The sequence below is a fragment of the Calidris pugnax genome, unplaced genomic scaffold (genome assembly GCF_001431845.1).
Source record: "Calidris pugnax isolate Ruff unplaced genomic scaffold, ASM143184v1 scaffold70, whole genome shotgun sequence".
In the NCBI taxonomy this organism is placed as follows: domain Eukaryota; kingdom Metazoa; phylum Chordata; class Aves; order Charadriiformes; family Scolopacidae; genus Calidris; species Calidris pugnax.
This window is the reverse complement of record NW_015090862.1, coordinates 910,385-934,717: the sequence shown is the minus strand read 5'-3', so window position 1 is coordinate 934,717 and position 24,333 is coordinate 910,385. Positions and strand designations below refer to the sequence as shown.

The following is a 24,333-nucleotide window of genomic DNA, read 5'->3' as shown; positions in this document are numbered from 1 at the left end:
TTGCCTCTTGCTAAAAAACCTTATGAAACATAGAAGTAACAATTTGATATTCAATAGCAGCCTGTATAGACACATCTTGTCATTTGAGATCTTTAAAAATCAAGCCATATAGACCTCTAGTCATTTTTATATGACACTGAAGATATTTTTAGAACAACTGAAATAAATTTCCTGTAGAAGTTTCAGTACTTCATTAACAAGCAAGGTGATAAGAACTGACATTAAAGGCACATGTAAAACTAAAGCCCCAACAAAGCAGACAAGATAGAAATTACATTCTTCACAAAAATGTCTTTGCTTTTCCTCTCTTCTCCCTCCATCGTCAAATGTTCTGACTTTTAGTCACTGAGAATCCCGAAGCTTTCCAAAAGCAACAGATGGGCCTCATCTACAAACTACATGAGAAATCCAGTTGCCAGAATCATTACAGCTAAAACTAATAAGGTCACTCACGAAGTCACATTCTTGCTGGTTATTGCCTAGTCCCATTCAACTGCTTGAAACAGGAAAAACTTACCAGTTCATTTCCTATCTTGAAGTTGATAATTTTAGATGACTAAGCACTTCTTATAACCAAGTTTTTCTCTATACACCAAATTACACCCCTTTTTCTTATATGACATGTTTATATTACAAGTATTAGAGCATTACTATCAATATTCTCTGAAATAAAGTAAGTTCTTCAGACTCCAGAACAAGTAATTGCAAAATCTTGCCGTGAAAAGTGTAGCAAATACTACAAAATGCTGAGATGCTATACGACTGAATTCAGTCCACTTCAGTTTGGATGAGGAAAACTGTACCATAAACTGGATTCTGAACCTTGGTAATCTATATGAAATACAACAGCTGGAGAATAAATTTCCTAATTGAAACCTTCTTCATACAATAACCATTCACAAAACCAATAGTCTTGACAAGCTCTCCCCATCTGATGTCCTGATTACTGCAACAACACCCATGTATCTGACCTTGACAGATGAAATCTTGGATATGTAAGTATTTATCAAACCAGAAGACAACTGCAAAATTATTCTCCTACCCAATCTCTTTGACTATGACACTTTTGGCCCTCTGTATTACATATATGCTACTACTCATTCCACTACTCAGCAAATATTTATAGTAACACTTATTAAATTGTGATGTAGAGTGCGCCAAACAGAATTCTTCCTAACAAAATCTCATTCTGAAGTTAAGAGTGAGCATAACACAAATACTTATTTCCCTTTCCTTTTCTTTTTAAGTAAGCCCTGCCTCTTTATGAATTCTGCCTGGGGCGAGACTGCACAGGTAGGACAATACTGCAGTGAAGCATCTGCATTCGCTCAAGCTGAGAAGAAAATCACAGCCTGGCATTTGTTGCTGTAGGGCAGCCATAACTTAAGCCCCTCTGTTCTCCTCTGCACGCGCTGCTCCTCGCTGGCTCTCACGAAGCACAATGTTCCTCCCAACACGCCGCGGCAGCAGCCAGGGAAGGAAGGCGCTGGAAGTCCTCTGGTCTGAAGCCAGCCAGTCGCTGGCAGGAGGGGCCAGGATCATCACCTACTATATCAAGTCTTTGCTGCTGCTTTCCATAAGCTCTAGAGGGTCCTGAACTAGCACAAAGCAGCACTGCAGTGAAACCCCGCTGTCGGGCAACAGGCATGTGAAGGCCTGACCTTTCCATCCTATAGACTGTTTTATATAGCATGGGACACAGTACTTAATTAACTATCTTGCCATTATGTATAAACTAACCAATTCATACAAGTGGAAATCCCTTCTGGCTATTGGACTTGCCCCCAAAAAAATGAGCCAAAATGACCTTCTTGGAATTGGAGAACTTTATAGGGTTTTTTTTTTTCTCTATTATTTTTCATTTTCATTCCCTTCTGTATTTCTGGATTCTGTCCAGAACTGAAGAGAAGTGCCAGAATACCATGAGACTGGTTATTCTTATTATTTTTGTACTCTTTCCAACCTTGAATCCTCAAGTTTGGAAAAGGAAAAAAAAAAAAAAAAAAGCATTCTTATTAGTTTTCTAACCCAATTCTGCAGACCAAGCAAGGCAACTTGAAAAATATCTGACTCTAGCCATTTATCTAAATTCCATCTTCAGAACTTCCGAACACTTGTTTGCACTTGCCCTCTCGTATCAGCATTAAAATAAACATGAAGATAATTACAAAGAAATATTTGTAGTAGCTTATATCACATAATAACTGCTGTCATTCATTTACCGTTTTAATAAAAAAAATTAATAGCAAACTGAGCATTTTGTATAAAGGTAAGGTACATAAGGAATATATTCTAGCAAATCAATAGGCAACTATTCTGAAGCCTACATATATCTTTTGGATTAACATTACCTGCTTCAAAATAAACAATATCCTGTAACTGCAGAAAATAATTTCAAAAAATGTTTTCAATATTTATCACCAGTGTCAGGAATAACGGTTTCTTACTCGTATATAATCACTTGAGGGAGGTATTTGCCAAATTTTAAAGAGGTTTTTAAGGTTCAATTCTAAATCATGTTACCACAGGAATATTTGTTCATGACTTTATTACATGTTTCAACAAAACTCCTCAGTATTTTATTTTTTTCCTCATAGCCTAGGACAATATTTAATATGGAAAACAGATGCTGAAGCAGACTGAGTTATATCAAATGCAAAATTCAATTTTCAACATTATAACCAGTGACAGCTTGAAACACAAATGGTCATTAGTGCTAATGATAAAGAGATCAAATGTTTGTGAAGAAATACTGGTTTAATACAAGTGATGACCCACTCCAAAGTATGGAGAGGATTCAAAATAAGGAAGGTTACCATTAGTAAGACTTATTACTAGTGCTTAATACATGAAAAACAGGTCATGAAAACAAAGGCTATTCAAATATTATTTTCTCAAAATCAAGATTTTAGTTATTCACGTTTTTGTGCTAGAACATACTTTTGAAGATGAGTGTAGAGCATTAAAAATCTTTTATTATTCGTTCAAAACTGACGATTGACCTTTCATTGCAAAAGTAGTTTTTCCTTCACTTCTTGAATTTAATTAAGATTAAATTTTTTAAATGAGGGACTAATACTGCTTTTTAGCATGTCCTAACTAGCTACTATTTTTAATGCTATTACCAACTGCAGTTTTAGTCACCTTGCTTGTCCATAAATTCAGCAATACGACAGCCTGCCGCTAAGACAAATAGCAAATAATATTCTGAATAGGAGGTTTGGATGTTTGGATTTTTAATACCAATTTTTCCCCACTTGTCACTCCAAAATGTGGGAACAGAAGGCAAAGTAAAGCTCTTTCTTCCACCAGAACAAGAATTCTGCATGCTGTATATCGAAAGCATCACTCCACAGATTAAGGCAGAAAGCTGGAAGGCACTGACATTATCATCTGGCTGCAAGGACAAGCAAGAGAAAGGGGGAAATGAGAGTGCACTTGGCCCTGCCAGCAGTAGTTTTTCTTACTGGCTGTGAATATTTAAGATATCCAAGCCCAAAGGAGGAAGGGTGCAGCTGTTGGCAATGATCTATCACAACTAAGGACACAGCCAATAAACAATTAATCATGTACGTTTTTGCCAAGAAAAACAACACTTTATAATATATTAAAGGCAAGAAGCTATTGCTGTGTAAAGTACAAAAAATTAGAACTGATGTATGGAGTACTGAGAGACCTTCTGCAAACTGCATCATGGATTAAACTTTATAATTACATGATCATTTATGACAGCTTCTTCTAGGACAAGTGCATTCACAGCAGAATTACAAGCCCAGAGTTCCTGTGCTGAAAGGACCACAGGTATCCATCAGATAGGAAACATTCATAAACAAAAACAGTCCTCAGATGCCTGGCTTAACTCCATTCCTATAGGAACATACAACCTCTTGAAAAAGGTCCTTCCTTCCTCGGGAAAAAAAAAAAATTAAAATCCAAGTAAAGAGAACTCAACTGGAACCTGAGGCTTTATTGGGACTAGGAGTTCTTGTTTGTAAGTGATTTAGAGATTGCTTCTACTGAGCAATAGAGAAGAAAAATGGGCTACTGTTGGAAAAAATAATCAGATGCCAAGAAAAAAAAAAAAGAATTTACAATGAAGTCTATATTCTGTAAGTCTGTGGATAAAAGAAACAAGAATATTTTTCAATATATGACCAAACCATATGCATCAATGTATCACCCAGAAGTTATTTCAATATTCTATACCACCACAGTTGAGTCAAGACCATCTCCTTGTACTCAAATGGTCACAGCGGATCATTCAAATGGTACCAGATGTTTTAAAGAGACTGGAGTGCAAATATACACCAGAATAAGACCAAGGCTGCAGACCAAGTTTGTAGCTGAAAAAAAATCAGACCCATGTGAAAGCCTTAGTCCAGAGCGTTGAAACACAAGAGAAGAGCTTAAAACTGAATGCTAAAGACTTTCATTACTTAGACTGAAAATCAGAATAAAGGTGGCTAAAAACACACTTGGTATGTAACACACTTGAGTGTTGAAGAAGGAAGAGAACTATTGATCTTGCATAACATTTTTTAAAAGATGACATACCCACAGGTATAAATACCTCAAAGTCCTATAGTAGAGGAAATGAAAAAACTGCTCCTTTAGTGTTACTGTTTTCCATTTTGCTTAATCATGTCTTTTAGCTAGTTGCAAAAGGACTTCATAGGATAGTATTCTTCATTTAAATAAAAGAACTTGAAAACACTCTGATTCAGAAAGGAAAACAAATAGCATTTTTCCCAACAGCGCTACAGCAGAAGCAATAAAATAGTTACATACATTATATGTAATTTAATTTAATGAAAACATAGTGAATAAAAAAAAAAATAATTAGCCAAGTCCAGGCATCACCACATCTCTGCATAAGAAAGCTCCCTGTACATACAGAAGAAAAAGAGGAAAGGTCAGGCATGAAAACATTCCCACATCTCCTTCCCTCAGTAATTTCCTCTGTAAGAAATAATGGAAGCAGCACACAACTTTGAGCAAACAGCTTGGTTTCTTCAAGAAAAACAACCCAAAAGCTTTTAGAAACTCAAACTCATACGAACATCAGCTTTGCTTGTGTGTTGTGCTAGTTATAACCCTTCCCTGGCTGGCACGGGGCTCGCACTGGCCCCGCTGGGTTTCTCCAGCCGCCTCTCACCACATCCTGGCAGAAGCGCCGTGCTGCCCGAGCGAGAGTGGCCGTACCAGGGGAACGTGCCAGCACAGTCACACACCCTGTAAATCAGCCCCCGCTGCAAACCCCGGCGGAGCCGTGCCAAAAAAGGGCTTGCTCTGCAACCCCAGCCAACCTGACAACCCACACGACAGAGCACGCTTTAGGCACTGAGGATCCAGGGTTGGGTTTGTTTCCCAAGGAATGTGGGTGGGCTCAACCAACCATGGCTTTCTGTAAATCCTCACATTTTAACGCTGTCAATCTTCAGACAACAATCTCTTTGCTCCATCATGGGATTATATTTTCATTTGATCTAAATACGCCTCTAAGAAGTTCTTTGTTTCGTTTCTTTCATGACAATAGAGTTAGTTTCCCTCCCTAATAAAAGCCCCACATTTTTCACATATGCAAACAATGGTTCATTAATATTCCTCCACCCTACTTTGGAATACATAAAATTCTAGCGTGCACCTTATAGAAACTATCCAACCCCCTGCCAAGTTTTCTATTCCATTTGGTTTCTAGGAGTACTTTTCACTTATAGGAACATTGATAGACTGCACGGAATTACATGATTTATGCTCTAAAAGTGCCTTTAAACCATAGTACTTGAACGACAGGAGATAAAGACAGGAGCTAGGACAACAGTTCAAAGGAAGCGAGCTGTAAGGATTACTGATGTCATGTGTATTTCTCAAAGCAAACCAGAATAGACAAGAAAGGCAAAGGAAACAGAGAAAGCCAGAGGGGCATAAAAATGAATAAATAATCTAGGACCTACAGGTAGGAGCAAATGTCTACATGGTCCCTGCAGAGGCTCCTCAGGCTAATGCAATCTCCATGTGCTGTCCCATGGCTTTCAGCAGGCACCTTTCCAGTGGTGGCCTTTGTGTCAAAAGCCCTTTGTGTCACACAGGCTCTGGTTCAGCAAAACAATTAGTCATAACTTCAACCATCCTAATTGATTCCAGTGAAGTCAATGAAACCAAATTGCATACGTTGTTTACATCGTTTGCTGAACCGAAGTAATATGAATATTAAGGCAGGGGACAGGAAATCAATAGCACAGAAAAGAGCAATATAAAAAAAGAGTGAAGCTGGAAGGTTGATGGAAGAAGACATGCATTTGAGCAGAGAGAGACTGTAGACAGACCCCTCTTACTGCACTGAAGACAATGGTGAAATGGTGTGGGACAGTGATGGCATAGCAAGTTTCAGAAATATAATGGAGCAAAGACAGCTTTTAGCCTGAAGCCTACCTTGCTGAAACTGTTTTTGCCATCTACATGAATGAATGTATTTGTAAGAGACCGGACAAAAGAAAAGTTAAAAAAGGGAGTAAAAAATGTGAATGGAACTGAATTTGTTTTAATGTGATCACCGCTGTTTCAAAATAATGAGATTTTTGCTCTAGGAGAAACCTACATCCTTTTCAGCTGGAGACTAATACATACTCAAATGAAGAAAACCCAAAAAGCAGAGATTAAATGAAGCTGTCATACAATCTTAGAAGTGACTTCATATTTTTTCATTTTTAGTATCTTCATTCAAAACAAAACTATTTTCTTTGTGACTTTCACCAAATTATCACACTTACAAGTGAATTCATCTTACTGATTAAAGATGTAATCCTAGCTACCAGCTCTTGCACAAAGGAAATGGAGAAATGCTCCAACACAATGTCTACTTTTATCTCTGAAAACATTTGTAAAATTACAGAACCTAGAGATGCTATAGTAAAGCAGAAAAATCTAGAATATAAACATTTCTTTTCAGACCTGGCAAGATCAGCTACTAGCATCCACCTGGCCCAGGGGAATTAGTGTCATCTGATACAGCTTTCAACTTTCCGCTTACAGTCAAACCAACCCACACAAACCCTCACTGCAGGAAGACACATTATACAAACACTTATTTAAATCGGTTTTTAAAGTCCTAAGAAGACACTTAAAATTTTACCATCTGTGGTACTAATATGGTCAAAATAAACATATTTCAAGTCCTTCTGTGATTTCTCAAGTAATACTAAAGAACTTCTATGGTCAGATTACAATTTTGAAAAAGCCTTCTTTCTAGGCACTACCTATTTTACTTAACAGGCTTAACACAAAATGAGTCAAAGATCAAGAGTAAGTTATCTGAGGTGTCAAGTGCATAAGGTTAAAGGTGAAATTTTATTAGGTCAAAGGTGATATAAATAAAATCTTTTATGTCAAAGAAGAAGGGTCACAGACAAGATGCATATAATCTAAAGACATCACAGATGACAAGTAATAACTTTAAGTAATACAACTGTGTTCTCACTACAGATAGCTTCACTGACTAAAAAATTGAAAACAGTGATGAATAAGTAACTGTGAATATTGTAACGTTTCCCTGGAATACAGTTGTACTTCTATATAATACTTCAGAAATCTTAAGTATTTCAAAACTTAACTAGAGTTGTGGAGGAGGCAAAGTTTGGCATTAACTATACATGCTGAATAAAGAGGTACAGAAAGCAAATAGTTCTGATGAATAAAATTGCTTTTCTACTTTACAGTGACCATATCTCTAGTATGGGTATCTTATTACTGCCCTTTGGAAAAAACAAACCAGAGAGGGCCTTGGGCCAAGGGAATTTCAGATTACAATAGTATAGTTCAGAATTGTATACTCAGACTAATTAAAATATAGCTCTAAATAATATATTCATATCTAACAATGGAAGTATCCATATGTTGCCAGAATGCCAAATACTATGTACCACCTTGCTTAAGGATATTTCAAACTGCTGTTGTCATCAACAAGCTGTTCATTCAGTTAAAACTGTCCTCTGCTTTTGCTCCTGCACTACGTACACATTCAAGAAAGCCCACACGTTCAACCTTAATCTTGATCTTAAATTCACATTGAAAGATTTTGCCGAAAAACACTGGATTAAGCATATGATGTTGAACACCACAAAAATCAAGTTATCTGTGCCCTCTAGTGGAACTTCTTTTTCACCAGCTGGGCACAAACACAGCTGTTAAAACATGATCCCTTTTTCTGGAAGCCGGAATTGTTAAACTATCAAATTAGATGTGTGAATGGCATATAACACCCAGTCAAATAAAAATCTAGTTTACTTGTTTCCTCCATATTCATCTGAGCCAGCTGCCCTGCAAGAACCATACTTCAATTATGAGTGGCTAGACAGATACAAGCAAAGGCTACATAGATACAGGAAAATTTCAATATTGCAGATTGCCCACACTTTGGTGTATGTACCAACATGAAAGATTTTGGGAAATCTCACAGCTTATATTTCTAGGAAAATTGATGCAGTATGAAGCCTCCTCCCATATATCCAGTTAGGTAAACCTGGCATCTAAAAACAAATCCCAAACCACAGAAATCCCACTAACCGCTGTAAAAGAGGAAAAAAGAAACTGAAAAGGCAGTTTATGTACTTTCATTACAGTTAGGAAAGGGTAGGCAAACTGCAACTCAGCAAAAATTTATTCCTCCAGACTACTGTATCTCTCCAATTTTCTTTTCTGTTTTTCCCATGATAACCACCTCTGTGGATTTCAGTATCTCAGAGATTTAACTCTCCACAGCTTTTTAGCAGGAAAAGATGTTACTACTGGATGTAAAAAGCTGAAAACAAAGAGAGGATTTCAACAAATAAAAATAGTAACAGGATCTGTGAAGGAAAGGAGGAGACAGCTAAAATTAGAAGTACTGAGCAGTATCATTGGAATTAGCTTGGCTGGAAACAGACTCTTGAACACAATGCATTTAAATCTTATCAGCTCTGGAGAATTGGCTTGGTACAGGATTTCTTCCTAACATCTGACAGGAATAATACACGAGCATTCGCAAATTTTTTTGGATAAGACAGAACTCAAAGTCTGACCATTATAATTCTTCTCACAGGAAAGGCCCTGACTTTACGCTGTAGTTCAATTCAGGCAGCAGCAACGAGAAATTACATCAGACAACCATCCAATGTTCTTCAAAACAGCATTGTTTCTTGATTCAGTATAAAATGTCCTCAATGCTTCCTAAAAATACCTCTAAGTGCCAATTATTGTTCTTTCTAGGAACACTAATCCATGCAAAGTGTTTCCAATCTCACATTTTAAAGTAATTTAGTACTACAATACTACTATTTTCAGTATTAGTGACCATGATGCACAGGAGAGCAGACATAGCAACCTAAGAAAGAACTAAGATACTTTTGGCAACAGGAAGGAACAGAAAAAAAAGTACAGCAAAATGCAGACACCTACAACACATCAGGTTTTTATGATGAAAAGATAAATATAGTGAGATGAAAAACACCTTTGGATTAATAGAAAAGCAACTAGTCATGTTTTATACACAACCTACTTCAAGTGGCAATTGCCTGAAGTATTTGAATCCGCTGTTTCTTTTGTTCCTCTTCATCGGTAGTCTATATTCAAAAAGGCACTGCTATTCCCATGCTAACACAAACTTTCTTGTTCCATTCCTTTATACAAATTTTTTATTTTCTTAGGATACTCAGCTGGATGTGCATTTAAAAATAGAATTAATATAGAAAAAAAAATTAGAAAACTTACCACTTCTTCATCTGAAAGCTCTCGTCCCTGTATACTACTGTTTTCTCTCACAGCTTGTTGGTGCTTTTTCCCTTTAATGTGGCTAAACAGGTAAACTTCTGATGAAATCTGTAATGACAATGACTTAATAGTAATTTTTTTCCTCAGTAATTCCATAATGTATACAGAATTAAGTTAAGTACTTTATTCCTCAACTTAATTTACATAAACAACTTTTATGCAGGATTTCAGAGTAAATTAGCCATTAACCTGCTGGCTAGCAAATCATTAAGAGATTCTAAAAAAAAATCTTGGCTTCTCATCCCATTTTTACTTCAATCTAACTTCATATATTTGACTTTCATTCTGGAATGCAATATCAGTGAATATACAAGACTCCAGTCTGCTGAATCTGAGTTTCTCTTCCAGCACTGCATGAAGTGCTACCGTGCAATCCTGTTTAATTCAGCAATTCAAAAGAAACAATGCTCAGTAGACATATGGCTTTATTCAATAACATACAGTCTTTGCAAATCAGTAAAACCAATTATCAACAAGAACATATCTCCCTGCTTCCTACTTAGTGACTGTAAGGGCTTCCTGTTCTCCCTCATTCCTGGGCCACAAGAAGAGACACCCTGGTGAGACTGGAGTCTGCAAAGCACCTGGCTTCCAACAGTGACCAAAAAATAAGATACCAAAGGAAAAGTAAAAGAACAGACAAAGTGAGCACTGATTCTACCCTTCAACACTTTTAAGCCTCCAACTAAACTCAGTTCAAGAACTTCTTGAGCTTGATGTGGTTCCTCTGTGTCTAGTGATCTTCAGTGAATTTCAATCTCATTTATAGACAGAAAAATCCAAAAATTCCCAAAAAGAATCCAAAAATCTGCACATTACAAAAGCAGAGGAGGCACACAGTAGATGTGTGGTACTCTCAGCTCTGAATGAAGCATTATTTGTAGCTTCAAGGCTCAAGTTGACCTTGCAGTTCTAGCAGCATTTCCTCTCTCCAACTTACCATGACATTGCATAATGAGCACTGCTTTTTCCGTTCGTATGGTGTAAGTTTTGGTGCATAATCTGTATTAGCATGTCTTCCACTGCTTAACTCTGCTGCTTTCTCTTTCCTCTGTTCAATTTGTTCCATGTGCCTTCTAATACTTTCATCATGCTGAGTGGAAAATAATAAAAGACAAAACACATTGAATTACAGCGAATGGAATTAAACTGTGCAAAGAAATACTGGGAATTACCAAATACTGTACAGTTGGGATGAACTTCTGCTAAACTATGTTTTATTTCTGAAAGACATTAAAAGTCACCACACATCACAGACATTTTAACATTTCATTATGATTTAAAAATCAATCAGCACTATTTTTGTTTTATAGGTGATTATCAATTAATAATCTGCTGCAAATCCTTCTGTAAATCTTGTAACATTTAACATCTCAGTTCTGGTTTTGTTTTTAATGAAACATTCTAGCACAGATTGTAAATTCAACTTTCAATTCTACAAATACGTAACTTATGTAGGGCTGTTCTCACTGACACATCTGAAATCATAAACTACAAATTAAAGTAAAATAAATTACTTGTTATTTAGCTGCAGTAGCAGGTAAACCCAGTATCTGGATTCTCTCAGAGGATTTTCATACCTAAGCCTCTACAGAATGGAACAAACTCTCAACTACTATTGCATTTAATAACAAAACTGCATTTTACAGGACAAGTAAATGTAGCCGTGGTGCTTCAGATTGTGACCAAAGCAAAGAATAACACTGAAACAAAAAATTATTCATACATATAAATAAACCATGCCAGAATAAAAATTTACATGATTTATCATTAATTGAAACTTTAATACATAGATCCAACTCGGAACCTTAAAAATATAATTTATCATTTTAGAAGTTTTTACGTCTCTTGAAAAATAGTGGATATCTCTTCAAAATTTCTAATACCTAGTTCTCCACTGGACAGTCAATTCAGCTGAACAGGTGAACTACAAAGAAAGGGCTTGATCCTTATGCCTATTTTACGAAATAACTGGAGCCATCCACGAAACAAAAGGAAATCAAATGCCACACTTGACAGCATCAATTGCAATAGCTTAAGATAGCACCCCCTGTGACTGTTTGGTGAACTGTCTTCACAAAACACAGTGTGAGAGTTTTTATGTATTGACTTTCCTCACAATTTAACTAAAAAGTACTTTGACTTCTCTTAGAAAGTACAGGTTTACTTGTTCTTATGTTCAAAGCTTTGAAATTAATGAATTCCATAGGGCTCAGTCCTGTCTTTCCAAACTACACAGTGTATGTTATACAGCAGGGGCCTCCTCTTAATGCAGAAGTCTAAATAAAAATATCTTGTAAAGTTGTGTAGTTCAGTACAATGTAACATCTTCAGCAAATAGAACATAGATACAGAAGGTATTTTTGCAGAAATTCTATATTATTGATGTATTTTTCAACTAAAGTATCCTTTTATACCTTCAGTTGAATCTTCTTCTGTAGTTCCTCCATGGCTTCTTGCTGAGCTGCAGTAAGAGCTGCCAACCTCTCTTCTCGATCTCTAACCGAAAGATAATAAACAGAGGAAGAACTTGTAACCACGTAGAGCATGAGTAATGACTGATTCATGGTTGAAATGGAGAACAAGGACCCCAAAAACGAAGCTGAAAGTTGGCTCAGTGGAAGACAGACAACAAAAAGCAACTTAGTTAATAGAAAATACAGATGCTTTAATTTTGATGATGGAATGAAGGCAGACACTTGAACCTCTACAGCAGAGCCTCGATCACACCTCAGTCCAAACCAGAGTGATGACAGTCAACACGGTGCTACAAAATAGCAATGAATATGATACCCTGCCACCATGAGCATCCTTCAGCCCATTGCTACAGTCAGTGACCCAAAGGGATGAGTACAACGGCAAATCAAAGAAAAAAAACTTACGGCGATGAGGGTGGTGCATTTCATAAAAATGATGATCAGTGGAACTGATCGTGTAACTTTTATATAAAACTCTGACCAACATCAAATGATACAGCCATGAGTGATAAATCAACGCTCTAGAATATTGCAATTCTAAATGTTTTACTAAAAGACAGCAAAAATTAGGTATTTATCTTACCATCACCTTCTGTATAGAACTGCAGTCAGGACCTGTTTTGCTCACTGAACCTGTCTGCCCTACATCCCCCTGCCAGAAACGGAATCACCCCACAGATTTCAGTTGTCCTCTTCACTTTCAGCCACTCTCCCTCCCCTCCCCAGCAACGTGCCAAAGCACAGCTGACATGTGGACGTCAGTAAGAGCCTGGCAATGCCCTGAGCATCACCCTACTGAAGAGACTAAGATTATTTTTTTCTGTCTGAGAAAAGAAGAGGTATAATGTGATCGGTTACTATAACTATTAAGCAGAAACCTGCAGATAACAGTTTCATCAAGAACAACTTGCTAGTGATCAGGTAGCCAGGGGAGCTATCAAACCCTAGAGAGGCAGAAAGTCAGGTACTCAGGCTGTTTGTACAGAAAGAATTGGGGTGGGAAAGAAACCCTTCTCCTGGGAGTCTGGCAGCTGTGAAGGGCCAAATGAAGTAAAGATAGGTTTGAGTAAAACTGAGCAATGAAGAAGTCATTCACAGCCATTAGCCAGCCTTTTAAAGGCATTCTAAAATTAAAGTAGTTTGAGTGACAAAACCAGAAAGGATAACATAAAGAATATTATCCAAACAGCAGTGGTTTCTGGTTTGCGTGGATTTGTGTTTGTTCAGGTTTTTTTAAACAGAAAACTCACAGAAAAAACAAAGACATTTCGGTAAAAGTAGGAGGCTCAGATAAAGTAACATTTTAAAACAAAAAGACACAGAAAATATAAAAGCAGATAGGAAAGAAGTTGGGGAAGGAAGCAAATCAACGATAAACACTACACACAATTGTCCTTTCAGAAAGTATAAGTGAACTCTTCCTCTCTCCATGGGCGTGGAGGGGGGTGAGGCAGAGATGATGGATGAGAAGGTAGTTTATGTGCTATCTCCCCTAAGGTATATAAAGAAAGGCTGAACTACAGTCTTTGGTTTTGTTTTAAAGAGTTTCTGTCTCCCACCACGAGCTGAAACAAATCACAACTAACACATGACCCAAACCCAAAGCTTATTTTACCTACTTCTTTCAGTATGTGTTTTTACCTATTTGTTTAATCCAACAAATTAAAATCATTGCATACTTTGCATTAATAATATTTGAAACAAAATTCTAATGCTTCAATTTATAGAGCAACAACATTACTCCAGTGTAAGTCCTTCTGAAAAGCATGCTTTTTACATGATAAGGTTACATTATACAGTTTTACGATTTCTATTGACAAGAACAAAATTTTCCATATTATGGATTTCAACTCTCAGGAATATAAAATACTCTGAAATTACATCTAAAACCTTACTGGAATCAAGTTAACGTACCATAAGGGCAGAGGGGCTTTTAAAGTCAGTTTTAAGTACACTATTCCTTTCATACAGATGCTTTAATCACCACCAGATGCACATGGTAAAGCTTATACTGAAGAAACTTCAGGCAGATATTCCAAAAATTACTCATTCCAGCAAGTATTAAATCTTCAGGATAAGAGTCAAATCCTAGCAGCAGGGAAAAAAAACAAACAACAAAACAAAACACCAAATGATACTTTGAGGTTCCACCAAAACCTGCTGAAGTCCAAGCCAGAAGGGACACTAGAGCCAGCTTCCTGGCAAGCTCATCTCTCCCTGAACTCTAAACGAGGACACTTTGAATCCTCCTCTGTTAGAGAAACCTCAGAACTGTTGCTGAGGAGGTGGAATGACTCCGAGGCCATTCTGACATAACGGAATCAGCCTCTTGTAGGGCACCACACAGACATTCTTTCCTACTCTTTCCCAAAATTATCAAAAAAAAAAAAAAAAAAAAAAGAGGAAAAAAATCTCTCTTGTATAATCAGCATCTGGCAAAGAAAAACAAATGCAAGCATGGTCCTGCAATATCAAGTACAAAGCATTTGAAAACTGAGTGCTATAGTAGCAAACATAGTACTGTTTTTCAGCATTTTTTGCTAAGAGAAGGCAAATGGAAACTGCTGTTCTTCAACAAAGGAAAGTGGGAAAATTAAATCTGATTAAACAAAAACAGCAAAGAATTACGTGCCTTGAGTCTTTAGACAAGTTCTAACTGCAGAACATCTAAGAAAGCAAAGATGTCAACAGGACAATTATCTCACATTTGCTCACTGTGATGGCTTCCTCAAATTTCAGAAAGATGTAGAAGCCTCACACATGCAGTGTCATCTTCTCAAAACAGCATAACAAAAATTCTCCCTGTTAGTCCTAATCTTCCTCAAGTGTCTGTGAATGAGAATAAGATACCGAAGCCCTTCCAACTCACTCTGTCTCACTGTGACTTTGGCTCAATACATTGAGGAAAGATCCACAAAGCCCTAGGCAAGGCCACAGATCCTATCCACAATTCATTAAACATCTCATTGAAAGTTGAATCTCTTTATGATGTCAAGCTAGAATTACTCATGACTTTGTAAGATGAAAGAAGGCGATCAATGCGTTTCTGAATATTTTACTTGGAGAAAAAACCCAAACCTCTTCATGATAACTTTGAAGAAAACAAGCTGTGACAATAAAAATGTTTCAAGAACCATTAGTGAATACTTCTTGTCATAGGAAAAATGTAACTTCTATTTAGGTTTTATGGAATGCTTGTGGCAGTAGAACTGTAAGGAAAGAGGGAACAACAGGAGGTGAATACAAATAGGATTTGGCAAATTAAACAATAAGCAGAAAGCAGTTTTCCTGAATCAGACCTGAAAGTAAACCTTTCCGACACACCACAATGCCACCCAACATTCATCCTCTCTGCACCTCATGTTTGGCTCAAAAGAAAGAGAGAGAAGAGCCCATATGAAAACCCTTTTAGGAACTTCTGATTATGGGCAAAACCATAAACCAAGTAGTTCGTAGGCAGTAGAATTAATGAAGCCTGATTTCCCGGCTTTGTGCTTCACAAACGTAATCTCTGGTGTCTACAAAAAGGTGAACTCAAATTGATGCCAGTAAGTCCAAAAGTTCCTGGAGAGCGGAGGAAATGGGGAACACAGGGACATTAATCTTGCTTCCCTTGAAAATTAAGCTAAAATATTAAAAAGTCAAATTATTAAAAGGTCTTGTTAGCAATAAAACTAAGATGAATATAATAAAATACAGCCTTGCATGTTATATTCTGCATGTACCTAAGGAATACAAAATTCTATTACAAAATTTATGATTACTCACCTGATTTCTTCTTTCAAACCATTCATCAAGAATATTTATTAATGTTACTTTTTAAAATACTAAGCCTGAAGAGCTAAGAAGGTACTGTTGTTATAGAGAAGCTGCAGTTTGCTGGAAAGGATCTGGTGAAGGGCAGGGAACCACCAATATTATTGCAGCATTACCTGGCTCTCTCCCGTGCTGCATCTTCTCGTGCTTTTTCTTTCTCTTGCCTCTGCTGTTCAATCCGCGCTTCTTGTTCCTTCCTCTTCATCAGCAGCTCCTCAACTCGGGCTTGTCGTTCTGCCTCCAGGGCTCTCTTGCGCTCCTAGTCATAGAAAAGTTAATTGTAACTTTTCTTATTGGAAAAAAAAAACTAAAGGGAATTAATGGAAACTGTATTTTAACACCTGCTTATAGAATTTTGTCCTACTTTCATGATGGAGTAAGAGCTGCATTTTAATTAGATAAAGGAATAGTATGCAAATATGAGTATATTTAGCTTGACCAACACCTGCTTATAGAATTTTGTCCTACTTTCGTGATGGAGTAAGAGCTGCTTTTTAATTAGATAAAGGAATAGTATGTAAATATGAGTATATTCAGAAGCTTGACCGTACATTGGAATCACAGTTGTATGAACTAAGCTACACATTAATTGGCCATATATTTTGCTCATCCTGAAAAAGTCTATCCAATCTAGAAGCTTATAAAATGAGTTCATTAATGAGAGTACTTGAAAACATTTTAAACATCCCACAGGATACAGATGATGTAGAAATAACATATGCTCCCATGGAATATTAATATTTAAATCACGATTCTGAACTATCAGAATGTTTATAAAACAAAACGGATTTGGCAATTAATTTTTGCACTATCATTGACTATATGATTTCTCACTACTCAATTTTTACTTTTTTTCTGACTAATTAAGAAACTATATATGGTATTATAAACACGTACATTGGAATCACAGTTGTATGAACTAAGCTACACATTAATTGGCCATATATTTTGCTCATCCTGAAAAAGTCTATCCAATCTAGAAGCTTATAAAATGAGTTCATTAATGAGAGTACTTGAAAACATTTTAAACATCCCACAGGATACAGATGATGTAGAAATAACATATGCTCCCATGGAATATTAATATTTAAATCACGATTCTGAACTATCAGAATGTTTATAAAACAAAACGGATTTGGCAATTAATTTTTGCACTATCATTGACTATATGATTTCTCACTACTCAATTTTTACTTTTTTTCTGACTAATTAAGAAACTATATATGGTATTATAAACATTTCTGACACAATGACTATACTTCTACCAGCAACAAATGTAAAAATAAAGCATGTTTGAAACCTTATATTTAAATAAGACATTTATAAGTATTCATTAAGTTCGTGAGTTTTACTAAGAAGAAATGTGATCATTTTGTTCAGCTGTAAGTCTGGGACGAAACTGAATTTTTAATATGGTCTTCAAACCCCTATCTTACTGAAAGATTACTCTGTTTTGTATGACAGAATAAATCTAAGAAGAAATGTGATCATTTTGTTCAGCTCCAAGTCTGGGATGAAACTGAATTTTTAACGTGGTCTTCAAACCCCTATCTTACTGAAAAATACTCTGTTTTGTATGACAGAATAAACTATTATAAACATTTCTGACACAATGACTATACTTCTACCAGCAACAAATGTAAAAATAAAGCATGTTTGAAACCTTATATTTAAATAAGACATTTATAAGTATTCATTAAGTTCGTGAGTTTTACTAAGAAGAAATGTGATCATTTTGTTCAGCTGTAAGTCTGGGACGAAACTGAATTTTTAATATGGTCTTCAAACCCCTATCTTACTGAAAGATTACTCTGTTTTGTATGACAGAATAAATGACAAATAGAAATTTAAATATATTTTTAAAATATAGTCCTTGCCACGAATTCCAGCACTGTAAATGGACATCACTATACCAGCAAATAAATTACTTTTCTTTCAGGAAACAGTATGAGATTTCATTAGGACAAACCAAAACTTGCTGAAATAATGAACATTTTTACACGGTTAGACAAGGGCCCTGCATTCTTAAATATTGGCTTTACAAAAATTTAGATTTTTAGAAAAATTAAGAACAGAAAACATTAACCTTATACTTCATTCAAGAAATTAAGAACTACAAAATAAGTGACCTTTTTTTCATTCCATGTACAGCATTTCCTAGTAGCGAATATGACGTCTCAAGAAATTAAGAACTACAAAATAAGTGACTTTTTTTTATTCCATGTACAGCATTTCCTAGTAGTGAATATGACATTAACTGCACTGGCTGCATCTCCACAGCCATACAGCTTGGTCATGGAGAATCAAAACTCTGGCTTTCACAGTAACCATATATTCTTTTCCTGCATAATGTTTCAGTAACAACATTGCATAAATACATTCATTTCATTCTTAATAAAATAAATAAGACAAGATATGGCATGCTTTGCCACAACTGTACTATTAAACTGACAAGAATGCAAACTGTTTTACAGAATACACCCCGTGGATCATAAAAACAAATACGAGTTCTGCTGGACATGCCTTACAAAGGCCTCTAAGGCCTCAAAGGCCTCAAAGGCTAATTTGAATTAGGTACCAGCGCTACTAATTGGAAATGAAAGTAAAAGCTAAAAAAAAATTTAAAAATAATCTTTAGTAGAACCTGTAATTAGAAAGTTAAAATAAGCCTGATGAAAAGAAGGGTTTAAAGGTGAATCTGCAGAATTTGGTGTCAGGAAAAAGCAAGTAGATTTTATTGAATGGATCTGAGAAATCCTTGAGGTTGACAAAGTCAGTGTTCAGGTAAACAGAAACGGCCCAGTTTTCATGGACACCAATATTTTATACCATTTTGAGAATCCTTGTGATTTTAAATTATGCAATTCCATGTATATTAAAAGTTCATCACTGTTACAGTAAATGTATAGTTATGCTTAGAAGTTTTGTATTCTTTCAGTGTTTGAAGAGTTTTTGCAAAAAGTTAAATTCCTACTTATAGGCCAGAAATCTCATGATTCATTTCAGTTCACCGAAGTGGAATTATCTGTTCCTAGTTATACTAACTGCTAAAAAAGTTATACTGGGAGTGGGGTCCAGCTCCACAAGAGTGCAGGAAAAGCTCCCCTGTGAAGGGAATGCACATTGTTTTCCAGGGGACAGGAGGGGAAACTCCAGCATACCTTAAATTATAGGGTTTTGCACAACTGCTAAGCAAGTTGTGCATTGACAAATCACAGCAGAAAGCATCTGCTTGGTCTGGCAGAAAGGATATGGACGGAACAGTGTGATCCTAAAGTGGCATTTAGTACTGAACGCCTGTCTGCAGTGTTTGTTCTAGTTCAGCTACCAGCCTAAGAACAGCCTGATGCCTGCACAACCCAGGAAAGGACTGAATAAAATGGTAGAGAAAAGAAAGACTTAAAAATACCCCAAAATCCCAGAAAAGGACTCCAGGAATTCTAGAATCGGGTAGTCTGAGTAACTACAATAACCAGGATCACTGAGAGCAGGTTTTCCATAGATAATCTGGAAGGGCACTTTTCACTGATAATGTAACCGGCCCTTGGAAAACCAGAAACTTTTAATAATCTCCAAAAGAGTTTTATCCAGCACTTTTGGAGTACCTTCTGTCTCAAAAATGGCTTCTGAGCACTGAAGTCAGTAACATGCCCTGTTTTCCAACAAGGAGGCAGAATCAGCTGCTAATTCTAAGTACTAAGCTCTGGCAGAAGCTGGATTCAGGGGTGATCTACAGTTGTGGTGACCCGAGGTACGTGTAGAGAGGGAAGAGGAGTTTACGTAAGAGAAAACTTATGTTTTAGACACCGATGTAGAGAACAGTGTCAAAAAAGTGGATGTGTGAGACTGGGAAAACTTAGTATTGGAATACTGTATTAAAACAAACAACAAAAAAATCCTAAAAAACAGGATTCCAGGAACAAAAACACTGTGGTTTTCACTGATCCTGTAAAAAGTATTGGATTTATGACAGTAGGCATATGATAAGGTACATTTCTCTGTTACCTCTCTCAAAGTTTTAAGTGTTACCAAAACATAAGGATTTTCTTATAATGGAGTAACATATTTTTTAAATAAAGCTTAAGAGAGGCACGAATTATCTACCCAGCATCTATAATACCTCTGCTGTGGAGTCGTTAAGACTCACCTTTCTCCCTCTCACTGCTGAAAAATTATAAAGGAGAAACATATTACACTTTCCTGAAGTTGAACAAAGGAGGTAAGACAGAAAGCAACAACGACTGCATAGCCAAAATGAAAAACAAACACTTATTTCATTGTCCCCCTGCAACTACAGATATATTATACCTGAACTGCTTCATCACGTGCTTGTTTTTCCTCTTGTCTTCGTTGACGCTCCTCTTGTAACTCATTTAAGCGTTGTTCATACTCTTTTAGTTTATTCAACACATCATGACGTTTGTTCTGAGCTTCTAAGGTATTTATAAATGCAATTTCATTCACCTGCAAATAACCAGAAAGTGTAAGAAGAGATCTGAGAAGCTGAAGTAAGTTTCATTCTTAGGGAATACCGTCCATGTGATAATTAAACTGGTGAGACATTCTCCAGAATGGGTTGGAAAACCACCAAGTTTAAGAGTAAGGCTCTGTTTTTTCGTGATTTTTTTTTTCCTTTGGTTGTTTTGTCTGTTGTTTTTATTCAGGGAATACCGTCCATGTGATAATTAAACTGATGAGACATTCTCCAGAACGGGTTGGAAAACTACCAAGTTTAAGAGCAAGGCTGTTTTTTCATTTTTGGGGTTTTTTTTTTTCTTTGGTTGTTTTGTTTGTTGTTTTTGTTTGCCTTTTTTCTTTTTTAAAAAGAGGATAGGCCCGAGGAATATGTAAAAAAAAAAAAAAAAAAAAAAGAGGATAGGCCCGAGGAATACTTGATATAAAAAAGAGAAACTGAACTATATCAGAAAAACAAGAAACTTTGGGTAAATACCAGAAAAATCTTCCCAGTCTTCTCAGCAACGAGACTTCATTAGTCTATTCTCTCAGTCACAAAATGTGGACTGCTAAGACCCAGCTGGATAAATCAGTAAAATATGTAACTGCTACTAAAATCCAACAGGTCTTTTGATCTAACTTTAAATAGATAGGTACTTCCTGAATAAAAAAGTGAAACTATACAGACTATGAATAAAAAAAGACAAAGCAGCTCATTGTCTTAATATTTCTTATCAATGTAGCAAAAAAGTGAAACTATACAGACTATGAATAAGAAAAAAGACGAACCAGCTCATTGTCTTAATACTTCTTATCATCACCTGCAAATAACCAGAAAGTGTAAGAAGAGATCTGAGAAGCTGAAGTAAGTTTCATTCTTAGGGAATACCGTCCATGTGATAATTAAACTGATGAGACATTCTCCAGAACGGGTTGGAAAACTACCAAGTTTAAGAGCAAGGCTGTTTTTTCATTTTTGGGGTTTTTTTTTTTCTTTGGTTGTTTTGTTTGTTGTTTTTGTTTGCCTTTTTTCTTTTTTAAAAAGAGGATAGGCCCGAGGAATATGTAATATAAAAAAGAGAAACTGAACTATATCAGAAAAACAAGAAACTTTGGGTAAATACCAGAAAAATCTTCCCAGTCTTCTCAGCAACGAGACTTCATTAGTCTATTCTCTCAGTCACCAAACGCGGACTGCTAAGACCCAGCTGGATAAATCAGTAAAATACATAACTGCTAGTAAAATCCAACAGGTCTTTTGATCTAACTTTAAATAGATAGGTACTTCCTGAATAAAAAAGTGAAACTATACAGACTATGAATAAAAAAAGACAAAGCAGCTCATTGTCTTAATATTTCTTATCAATGTAGCCTATTTCACAAACATTTTTTTTTCAACCACAGGACAGTGCGAGAGACAAGAATAAAAAAAGAAAATACTGTAAAAAGGCTAACTTAAAAGTATTTTAATGTGCATACAAAACATCAAAGAATATGCTCTTCTACTACTTAGGTTCATGAAGGTAATCAATATTTTGTTATCACTACACAGTTGCTGAATAAAATTCTTATCACCTATAGGTTTTTAAATGCAAATGCTTTAGAAAATTATATGGATGGGAAAAATCAAACTCTAACTCATCACCTATAGGTTTTTAAATGCAAATGCTTGAGAAACTTATATGGATGGGAAAAATAAAACTCTTAACTTAACTGTACTTTGAGTTAATAAAGTAAAAATTTTAGAACCAAAGTTATTGAGGAAAACTATAAAAATACATCAGCTATAAACCATATTCAAACCTATGATTGCAATAGAAAATCTTTGGCTGTACTCAAAGTTCATGCTATGTCTGAATGCACAAAAGAAATGAGTAAAAGAGAAAACACATGGACAGGCAACAACAGATCACATCAAGGGTGGCAGGATAATATTTGTAGCTTTGTTTACTGACTAGAATCCATTTACAGAATGGATTTCACAGTTCAGTAAACAAGTAAGCACTGGGAATTTAGATAACCAACTGGGCAGCAACAGTTACCATGGTCTTCAGCCATACATACTACTCATCTGCTGTTTCTTTAAAGCCTTCTGGCCTAATTAACCTTGATTTCCAGAACACAAGAACCTTAAGAGGCAGCAGACCTTACACATTTAAACACACAGAGTACTTGAAACATCTGTTTAGCTGGGGAGTTATGGCAAGTGTGATTTAGTTAATATGATTATAGAAGTCACACCGGTGTAATGAAACAATAATGAAGGTAGGTTAGACTGAATTAGGTAATGTAGAAACCATTTTAACACAAAAGACAGAAATAACAACTAAATTAAAAAGCTAAATCAGTTTTGTTGTGCTTTTCTTAAATAACATGGATGAACAGCTGCATCAATCACAGCTGGGATACATGCTCATTATATAATGTAACTTTTTCACTTTAAGTAGATGCATATATCTCTCCTTGGGAAAAGCAGCCTTTAAAATAAAATAAAGTATTTCGTTTATGATGTGTTTGTTTTGGCTGGGGTAGAGTTAATGTTCTTCACAGTAGCCAGTATGGGCTTATGTTTTGGATTTGTGCTGCAAGCAGTGTTGACAACACAGGGATGTTTCAGTTATTGCTGAGTGGGGCTTACGCAGCGTCAAGGCCTTTTCTGCTCCTCACACCCCCCCCACCAGCGAGTTGGCTGGGGGTGCACAAGGAGTTGGGAGGGGACAGAGAGGGGACAGGTGACCCCAACTGGGGACATCCCATGCCATACGATGTCGTGCTCAGGACTAAAACTAGGGGGGAGGCTGGTGGGAGGGCTGCTGCTCGGGGACTGGCTGCGCATCGGTCGGTTGGTGGTGGGCAATTGTTTCCATTTGCACCGCTTGTCTTTCTTGGGTGTTATTTCTTTGTTATTTTCTTTTTCCATCACTTCTAAAAATTATTACTATTATTTTTACATTTTAATTTTTTCAATTATTAAACTATTTTTATCTCAACCCCTGAGTTTTCTCCCTTTTACCCTTCTGATGCTCTCCCCCCTGCCCCTAGGACTGGGGTGTAGAGCGAGTGAGGGCTGTGCAGTACTTAGTTGCTGGCTGGGGTTAAACCACAACAATGTTTATCAAAGTAGCATGAATAAGGTAAACCAAAAAAGCATTCATCTAGTGCTGGTCTTATGAAATTACATATTAAAGTCAGAAGAGCACTAAACGAAATACTTGTTTTAGAATAATTGCCATATGCTAACTCTAGGCTTCTATTTCCAGCTGTTTAATAATATTAGTGTTACACAACACAGCAACAGAACTATTGTCAAAGGACACAGAATGCTGGGTATAGAATGGTGTGTAAGAAAGGGAAGAGCAATGAGCTCTCCCCACTTCTCAACTCTATGTGCTGGAAAGAGAGAATTTATAATCAGATCCTGTGCTCCTTCCAGGAGGACTGGGGAGAGGCTGAGGGAAATGGGCATGTTCAGTTTGGAGAAGAGGAGGCTGAAGGGGGACGTCATTGCCCTCTACAACTCCCTGAAAGGAGACTGTAGAGAGGTGGGGGTTCTTCTCCCAAGAGAATAATGACTGAACCAGAGGAAATGGTCTGAAGTTGGGGCAGGGGAGGTTAGATTAGATATTAGGAAGAATTACTTTTCTGAGAGAGTGGTCAGGCTCTGGAACAGCCTGCCCAGGGAGGTGGTGGAGTCAACATCCCTGGAGGGATTTAAGAAACGTGTAGACATGGCACTTCAGGGCATGGTCTAGTGCCTGAGATTGTTGGTTTGTGTCTGTGG

The 24,333-nt window shown here is 36.5% G+C and overlaps 1 protein-coding gene across 1 annotated transcript in view; it reads right to left on the bottom strand.

Annotated features, from left to right (window-relative positions):
• SCAPER (S-phase cyclin A-associated protein in the ER) overlaps nucleotides 1-24,333 on the bottom strand; it is a 183,964-nt gene that overhangs the window by 111,681 nt on the left and 47,950 nt on the right. Inside the window, exons 16-20 of the mRNA XM_014944728.1 lie at nucleotides 20,406-20,561; nucleotides 16,214-16,356; nucleotides 12,222-12,303; nucleotides 10,745-10,897; nucleotides 9,745-9,852 (exon numbers count right to left, since the gene is read on the bottom strand). Coding sequence (XP_014800214.1) covers nucleotides 9,745-9,852; nucleotides 10,745-10,897; nucleotides 12,222-12,303; nucleotides 16,214-16,356; nucleotides 20,406-20,561 — 642 coding nt within the window. The remainder of the gene's footprint in view (nucleotides 1-9,744; nucleotides 9,853-10,744; nucleotides 10,898-12,221; nucleotides 12,304-16,213; nucleotides 16,357-20,405; nucleotides 20,562-24,333) is intronic.